Here is a 9,485-nt window from a genome sequence, read left to right as displayed (position 1 = left end):
ACTTCTGTTCTGTAAAAGACAATTATTAAAAATGTACTGAAACTTTGAGTTAGACATTAGCTACATGCTCTGTATGAGTTATTTCCATTAACTGTGGCAACACCAAGAAATAGAAACTGCTATTTGCCTTGTTATACAGTTGGCACATGGAGTCTTGGAGGAGCGACGCTATTTCTCAAGGTCAGACAAACAGGAATTCAGGTGTGGAACTTGGCGATCACATCCCACTGCTGCTACTACGCCTGTTAGCCATGGCCAGTCTCCTTTTCTCTTCTAAATTATTTAACGATCACATTAAAATAAAGAACTGATCGCATGGCTGGTGTGGCTCAATAGTTGAGTGGTGAACTATGGACCATGCTGGCTTTTGGGGTCCATTCCAGTAGGGGGCGTGCAGGAAGCAGCCAATAGATGATTCTCTCTCACATCAGTGTTCCTCTCTCTCCCTCGCCCTTCCTCTCTAAAAAAATCAAAATAAAAAATCAATAGAAACATACTTACAAAACAAAGAAACAAACATGTTCTGACCCTGAAAGCGATTGAGATGAGCCTAATGAAAAGATTCACATATATTTATTGAAAGTCAATTACCTGAAAGGTACTATGCTTGGTGATTTGGGGACAGAAAGAGTAAGACAGTATCAATCCTTATGGAAATAAGTAAACTTCCTTTTCTTTTTTTCTTTTAAATATATTCTATTGATTTTTTACAGAGAGGAAGGGAGAGAGATAGAGAGTCAGAAACATCGATGAGAGAGAAACATCGATCAGCTGCCTCCTGCACATCTCCTACTGGGGATGTGCCCACAACCTAGGTACATGCCCTTGACCGGAATCGAACCTGGGACCCCCCAGTCCACAGGCCAACGCTCTATCCACTGAGCCAAACCGGTTTCGGCAACTTCCTTTTCTTCTTATTTTTGCTTTCAACCTTCTGGGTTGGCTTTTATCTGAGAAGGAAGGGGTTAACAGCTTGACCCCCACAGGCCTTTCCCGTGGCGCTGGGACTCCCTAGGATCTCACTGTTGGCTGAATGCTCCTTGGAACACTCACTCAGGTTATGGAGGATCCACCTAAGGGCTGGATCCTGGACCCAGGGCCAGACCCACCTGTCCCTGCTGCCTATGAGTGATGTTTAGCTGGTATGGACGGGAGAGACACAGCTGCCCCAGAGCAGGGACACTCATGGTCCTTATGCTGAACTTGACAACACTACTGGTCCTTATGCTGAACTTGACACTAGGGCAGGGGTGGGCAAACTTTTTGACTCGAGGGCCACAATGGGTTCTTAAACTGGACCGGAGGGCCGGAACAAAAGCATGGATGGAGTGTTTGTGTGAACTAATATGAATTCAAAGTAAACATCATTACAAAAAAGGGCCCAGTCTTTTTTTTTTTTTTTTTTAGTTTTATTCATTTCAAACGGGCCGGATCCGGCCTGCGGGCTATAGTTTGCTCACGGCTACGCTAGGAACTAGTGCACCAAAAGGAAAAAATGTCATCCATCTTTATTTGATTAATTAGAATAAAGATTTCACAACAAATAGAACGCTTTCAATGATAGCAGCAATAAGTCACTTCATATTTATTATCCAAATATCACAGACTGATTAAAAACATCTGCCTTTATAACTTTTGAACACGGCTCTCCTTGTTTGCTTTTAAAATGTCCACCGTGACAAAACAAGGTGGAGCAACATGGAAACTGTTTGTTTGCTGGTTTGCCGTGGACGCTCAGGAATGAAGGAAAGCCTTTCTCATTGATCTCCACATCCAGCCCCCAAATTCTGCATGTTAAGTGTGGATTAACTGAGACTTAGGGATCAATCAGAATCTCGGTGGGGAACTCAGGGCACCTTAAATACACAACAGGGGATAATTAGTGAAGGGACCATTCATGAAGATATCAGAGGGGTAAAGGGAGAGCAATCCATGATAATAAAGCATCCCCAGCTAGGACCAGCTAGGACTCCTGGGAGACCAGTTGGCTGAGACCAGCAAACACCCTTCCACGTGGAGAACAGATTCGGGAATCTGGAGAAAGAGCTGAGTTATAGGAAAGGTCCACCGGATAGGACCTATGGCCTTTGGTTGAGGAATATGGCCCTGGAGCCCAGAGTCAGGCAGAGGAAAGCAAGTTCGGAGACTGCTGTCTCCCTTCATCCTCTCCTCTCTTGCTGCTGCCCCTGCCCCTGCCCCTGGACAAACCAAGAGGAAGCCAGAGAGGGTGAGAGAAGAGCCCTAATGAAATTGTGAATAAAGGTTAGCTTAGGACACAAGGCTGAGGGGAGATGAGTGGAGAGTGGATTGAGAGGCAGAAGGAAAATATCTAAGATTTTTAAAAAAATGCAAATTTTGAGAGGCCCGGGCTGACCCGGATGCCCTTGGAGACAGTGCTCCTGGCGTGGCAGCTACATGGGAGGAAGAAACACAGAGCCTATCTTCTTGACCAATCTCAGAGAAAAAGGAAGGGGGAAAGTAACAACAATGCATCTATGCATAACCCACGGACACAGACAACAGGGTGTAAAGGCCTGGGGCAGGGGATAGACGTGGGCTAGAAAGGGGTCAATGGGGGGAGAAAGGGGAGATATTTAATACTTTCAACAATAAAGATTTTTAATGCAAATTTAATTATACTGTACTGTATTGTATTTTTGTCTTTTTTTTTCTTGCTTATTCTCTTATGCTAATAATCAGTAAGATAGTGGTAAGAAAAGAAAACATTACACTACGTGTTAAGGGGATCGGGTTATTTAATCCAGCTCGATAAACTCTGTTTCTTTAATGGATAATCCACAAAATGGACACTTAATTCCCATTGGCTACCTGGTGTAAGCAGTTTCAGGTTTATCACCTTCCTCTTTCCATCACGGTAGAATTTTTAAGGTGTTTAATTTTCACAGGGAAGTGGAATCATAATTGTCCACCGAGGACATCCACTGGGATACACATCCGTGGGCCTCTTCATCGTGTTATGTCACATTGCATTTCCTAAGGAGCTCAATAGGCTGTCACACATAACCAAGGCAACGCAAGGCAAGTACAACGCAATGTAAATTGAACACAAGATATCTCTGTTTAAACTGAGGAATTCTGTTTACTGTAAGAATTAAACAGCAAGACTTTAGTGTGTCATAAAAATAACATGCCTAGTGAATAGCGTTGCACCAAACACACTTGTTTGTTTTTTTCCCCAGGACAGCATGGCAATGTGAATATCAACTGAGCTCCGACGATGATTGAATGTGGCAGATCTGTCCCTGTGTGAATAGTTGATCCTTCAATTAAAAGGGAAAAGAGAGAACAGCTCTCACATTGTGGAATAATGCCTTATTACTGTTATGCTCTCCTAAAAATGGAAGCAGGGTAATCGAAAAAAGAGTGTGCGGGGGAAATTCTACCTGACAAACGGAGCGGAGGTGTTTCATAACCGTTACACCGGGTTTGCTCGAAACTGTCAAGCAGCTTCCTAAGTGAGTCGCTGAATCCCATTACCCACGTCTCACACTAAAACGGGGCATTTCCAGGAAAGGCAATTGAAGCACAGTTTGACTTCTTAAAAATAAATGCATTTCAAAATAAAAGTTTCTTTAAAAAATACTGTATTATAATTCTACTTAATTCATTGTCTTATCTTGATAGTTAAATTGGTTAATACTTAGAAACTGGAGTCTCCACATTTGAATGTGGAAATAATACCTATTTTATGGGCTGCTGACGAGAATTAAGTGTCTGGCACATAGCTATAAATGGTAGCTATTGTTATTGCTATTACTATTATTATTTGTGTTAACAGGAAACCAAATCCTTTCTTTGCATGAGGGGAGTACTTAATATTTACATGCACACCTTCATGTTCATATATTATAAAAATGTGTTTACCTTCTCTATCACCCTCAATGTCCTCAGGACAGCATCTATCAGGTGTGTATAAAAAGACCTACAGTCCATTGGTTTCTCTGAATATATATACTCAAAAAATGGAACTAATTCTTTTAATAGAATTAGTTGTCCTCGCAGTACTATGTTTAAGTCTGCAAAAATAATTAACTTCCTGAAACTTTTCTGTTCTTACTGATATCACTGCCACTGTCTTGACACACAGCCATGAATTCATTCTCACAGAGCTGGCCCAACCCGGAAGGCTAGCTTATGGCAATGCTTCTGTGGGTTCCTCGACTGCTCTTTCTTTGCTGGAGACCCCAGGACCCTTGTCTAACCTAATGGGGCCCAACTCTCTTGTCCTTCTCTTACCAGGCCCATCTTCGCATCACCTAATCCTGATGGTGGCAACGACATACCCTTTCACATGGAGGCAGCCAAGAGCCCCGGCCTCACGCATGGCCTCTCTCTGGACTATGCACTGATGAGCAGGTGACGCCAGGGGCCTGGACCTCCCAGAGCACACATAGAGCCTTCAGTAGGCCAGGGGGAGATGCCTTCCCCCCACCTCCGAGATCATCCCACCTCCGTTACACAACGAGGAGACGCGCTGTAAATGTGCATTTGTGTGTACTGTATGATTGCGTATGTATATGCCTCTCCCATCAACACAATTACCATTTTATTATTGTCTCTATCTTCAGCGAACATTAATGCAGTCAACAGCTGCTTAATGCCCATCTACTCACACCTCGTACCCCGCCAAGTGCTGTGACTACAATGATGAACTAGGGACATAGGGCCCCCGCCCTCACGTGGGTCACAGGTAACAGGGAAACTGTTTTAGGGAAATGTTCTCAGGTATAGAGAGTGGATAGTGACAAGGAATTGTAAGTATTCATAAAGAATAAGAATTTCCTATTCTGTATTTTAGTGTTTTTTAATTCACTGAATGTCACTAAATGTTACTGACGTATAAGTTTGCTGTCGTCAGGTATTATGCTGACTTTAGCTAGGCAGACTTCAAGTGCGAGCAAAACATTTATTTCCAGACACTAAGGCCTAAGCTTCTGGGAGGGAACATGGCTCATGAGACGCTGGAAGCTCTGGAAACGTAATTCTAATTATGCAGTTGCAATCCTCACAAGACAGGTCGCCAACGGATTAGACAGTCATTCCTTGTGCTACTTTTCATCAATGGCTAGTGGCTTCACACAGGAAGGGTCGAGGCCCTACAAAATGAGGAGCCCTCGTCCACCTCGGATCTAAAAGGAGCTCTTTTCAGAGGTTTTAAAGGTCCTGCCTCAAATCACAGCCTGCAAAGAACACCTTTGCCAGGGGGACTCTGGGACAAAGGGCTCTGGTTGGACACAGAGCCGGAGCCTGCACCACCTTTGTGCAGGTGTGGGGAGCCAGGGAGGAGAATGAAGCAGGGCTTATCCGAAGGAAAGCAAAGCCCTAGGTGTCAATCAAATGATAAGGAATCGGTGCTTCAATTCTTCTTGGCACACCAAGGCAATTAACAGCAAGTAGCATTATTTATAATAACAAATTCATGGGAGCTTAGGTGCCCATCAATAAAAGATGGGCCACGTGGGCTGTGGCTCAGCCACTGGGATTTCATGTGCCTTTCAAAGGCTGAAGTGGAGCACCACTTAGCTGCCACAGAAAGATGTTTCCACCATATTGTTAGGTAAGATTTATCACCGGGCGTTCTTGATAGGAGCTGAGCATTTAAATGGGAATCTGTAATGAAAAGCAGAGGGCCTGCCCCCTAAGCCACGCGGGCGAGGCCACCAACTGCCCCACAGGCAAGAACTGGGCATTCACACGGGAACCTTCCACGCCTTCAATATTTGTCATAAATAGGCATGCATTTGAAAATATACACACTTATTATGGAAAGTGGGTTTACTGTTTCTCAATGAATCTCTTCATGTGTATAAAGCCCCGGTGAAATAATCTATTTATGTCTATAACTGACTAACAGAGTCAAGACTTTGGAGGCTGGAACAGACCAGCCCAGGCCAGCAGCACCTGTGACAGAGTATGGCCTCTAAGTACAGGTGCCCATCTGGACCCACTATGCCTGAATGAGGACCCGAGGGATGGCACGGCCACACCCCGTGGCCTCCGCAGGAAGCTTCTTCTCTCACATGTTGGCATCTGCTGTGCTTCTTACCTTGTGGTTATTTGTTTGCATGGATATCTCCCCCAGAGACACTAACACACTCAAGAGGAAGGCTCCGGCAAATTCGAGGTGGTGTCATCAGAACAACGACACCTAGTAGGTCATCAGAATGATGACACCTAGTAAGTTATCAGAAATACACTCCGAATGGACAAATTTGGATTTTAGCACGGCATACGGAGGCTCTTGATGTCTTCTGGGTGATAAACACTAGCGCCTTTATGAGAAGACGCAGTTGGGGGGAGTGTGGCAAGAGAAATCGGGGTGAGCGAGTCACGAGTGCCACCCAGGCTCCTGGCTGGTGTGCGTGAGTGGCACTTATCAGTGAGCGAGGGAACACAGGAGAGAGGGCAGACAGAGAGGCAGAGAACACGCTGGATATTCCGAGTGTAAAGTGTAACTGAGATCCGTGTGGAGGTCTCCAGAAAGGCTGCTAAGAGGAGAGGTCTCAACCTAAGTTAGAGCCTAGAGATAGGGCATACAGGGTTGTATTAAATAGTCACCCGCATTTTGATGACCAAGTCAATGGGATGTTTCCAATAATCGGATCACCCCTCTCGAGGCAATGGATAGTAGACCGCAAATGCTGGTAAATTTGGGGAAAGTAAAGAGAGAAGTAGAGAAGAAAAAAATAGTGTGATGAAACGATTACTCTTCAAATATCTAATCATTTTCCCACAAGAAACATTTTAAGATTCTGATAAGATGAAACACTGGAGCATAGAATATGATAAAAGTGTTAACATACATCACCCAAATCCCCCAAATTCTTATTGTTCAATGAATACATTTTAAAAAATGCTTTTAAATACACAAAACAGTATGTAAAGATTTTCTGAAACACAGAAAGTATTTCGCTATTCAACCTATGATTCCAAGTGCAGCCGGAAAGCCAGCTGCAACTAGCAACTGGCAAGAAGGGGAGTGTTCACCGGGAAAATCATATAGCATTTAACAACATTCCAACTGGAATAAATCATTAAGATATCCATTGCCACCCATGGACTAGTCTTCTTTGTGGAGCATGAAGTATGACAAGGTTTTTCACTGTTTAATGTAAGTATCAAACGGACATTCATTTATTTTTATTAGAAAATTTGTAATAGTGCAGGAATAACTTCAATAGCAGAGATAATCACTCACTTTGAGTATTAAAACTCTCTCTACCACCTCCAATATATCTACTGCATTTGCCAAAAGTTTAATTAAAATGAGATGACGGGAATAATTAATATCATAATAAACATAAGACAAACTAATAAAACTGCAGTTTTTTTTCTTTCATTCTTTCTCTCTAGGCTAAATGAGGCCATTTCAATGTTCAGTAATGAGTTACTTAAAACAGTTTCTATGAGATTAAAGTCTTCTTGATATTTATCTTAGGGAGGAACAAAATTTGATGTTATATATAAGCTTCTGCAGTTTGGAACAATGACCCTATGCTGTGTGAAACATAAAAACATTGTCCATCAACGAATCAAGCAATTTCCACCCCAAGTTATTACAAAAACTCTTTATAATAAGGTTTTATTCTAGTAAACTTTAACTGGCTAACAACTCTCTGAATTATTCAAAGATGTGTATACCACTTAGAAACATATACAATCTTTTTCACCTGAGGCAAGTGTACATGTATATGTATATTTAATGTATGCATTGTTTAAAAACAGCACAATGAAATACTTATGAAGATATTAAAAATATGGTGGTCCCAGTGATCTCTGTTAGGATAAACTTATTGAATCAAAAGCATTTTGAAATACAATGTGTGCATGAACTTTCTGCCTCTCTGCTTCTCTCTCCCAGAAAGAGTGAATGACTGTTGAAAACACTAAGTCATTGCAAATACAATGGCAATGTCACAGGGGCCTTCTTCCGGAATCCTCGCTGGTTCTCCTCACCTCTCCAGGAACATGCTAACAAGAAGATGCAGTACACAGGAACTATCAAAAGGGAGCACTTTTGAGCCACTAAAATTGTGTGTTAGCCTAAAAACCACAATCTCGCAACTACAGGCCAAGATGCTATCTCAGGTATTTTATGTGCTAAAATGATCATTAAAAATTAAGCTCCACATATACGCTGCCATTTAGACTATTAATTTACCTTTGCTAATCATCTTTTTGACTCCAGGCTAAAAGAGTTCACTTACCGTTCGGATGCTCAGGCTCCGTCCAGGAGATGTTGAAGGAGTGGGGTGAATAGGAGTGAGCTCTGGGGGCGGGCATGCCTTCCGGTGAGCAATCCTCCGTCCGGGCCTCACTGGGCTCACTCACTGCGCACCCGCCCCTGGTGCAAGCCTGAACGGAAATGGTGGGAAAAAGCACATTTCAGCCAGCATCCCAAAAGTTTAGATGGACACTGAAGAAAAGTAATTCGTACTAAGAGTTTTGGATCCTTTGAAATAAAGCTTTCTTTATCCCACAAAATAAACGTGTTCCACATTACTACAGTGTGACCAATATATTTAAAGTAGAACCGTGTAATCGAATACAACAATATTTCTCATAAATCAATAGCAAAGGCACTGGTGAGTGGCAGCTTACTGGCTTAAAGAGTCAAATCACTACTTATGCGCCCGAGGAAATGGGCTTTGTTAACCGGCTGAGAGACTTAAAAGGGTCACTCCCCCACACACACACCTCATAAGGTATCACTAACCCCAGAAATGGAAGGAAACTTCTGTGTGCACTTTCATAATAAATTCCAAATCATCCCCAAATAAACGTTTAAAAGTATTAGGAAAATATCTTCACTCCCTAAGTGGCTGGATAAGCATTTCTGCAGGAAATTGAGACAGACACAGAGATTTCTACACTACATTTGCTGACAAATATATCTTTAAGAAATAACACAGACATCTGAAAACTGCACTTAAGCTTTGTTCAGCGTCTCTCTAGGTTACAACTGTAATTTGCACAGTGAAATTTAAGGATCTTTCAAAAATGCACTAAATTTTACTAAGTCAGTAAGAAAAGGAAGAAAAAATCATAGGACAATGTAAAAAGCCGAAACTGAGTCCCTTTTCATGAAAAGTAGATATTACTAATATAAACAGTTAAAATACGCCTTTATCCTTTGGGCCTGTCCCTGCTTTTCAGTTTGATAATGAGGGAATGACCTTTGGTACTGAAAGCAGACGATATTCTTGTCCCTGAAGACAGGAGAAAGGTGACTGATTTGTAGAGATTTTTTTTTTATAGTGACGTTTAATATTTGCGAAATTATCGCAAACTATTTATTACAGGTCCAAATGACAATATATGGTCAATCGACATGGAGCTCTACCTCGCGTGCTATGGGAAAAATTCGACAGTGAGCCCAGGTTTTCAGGATAATTTCTCAGCAGCGTCAGCCAGGTTCCGACGGGTTAAACGGTGGCCCGGGCATGGCATTGCATTGAACCTGG

At 42.4% G+C, this 9,485-nt stretch overlaps 1 protein-coding gene across 1 annotated transcript in view; it reads right to left on the bottom strand.

The window, feature by feature from the left end:
- The window catches only part of USH2A (Usher syndrome 2A (autosomal recessive, mild)), a 442,266-nt gene that overhangs the window by 201,168 nt on the left and 231,613 nt on the right, over positions 1 to 9,485 (bottom strand). Inside the window, 1 exon segment of the mRNA XM_006761291.2 lies at positions 8,229 to 8,376. Coding sequence (XP_006761354.1) covers positions 8,229 to 8,376 — 148 coding nt within the window.

Source organism: Myotis davidii, unplaced genomic scaffold (assembly GCF_000327345.1).
Source record: "Myotis davidii unplaced genomic scaffold, ASM32734v1 scaffold174, whole genome shotgun sequence".
Taxonomy (NCBI): domain Eukaryota; kingdom Metazoa; phylum Chordata; class Mammalia; order Chiroptera; family Vespertilionidae; genus Myotis; species Myotis davidii.
Note: the sequence above shows the minus strand (reverse complement) of the source record. Positions and strands in the feature narration are given on the sequence as shown.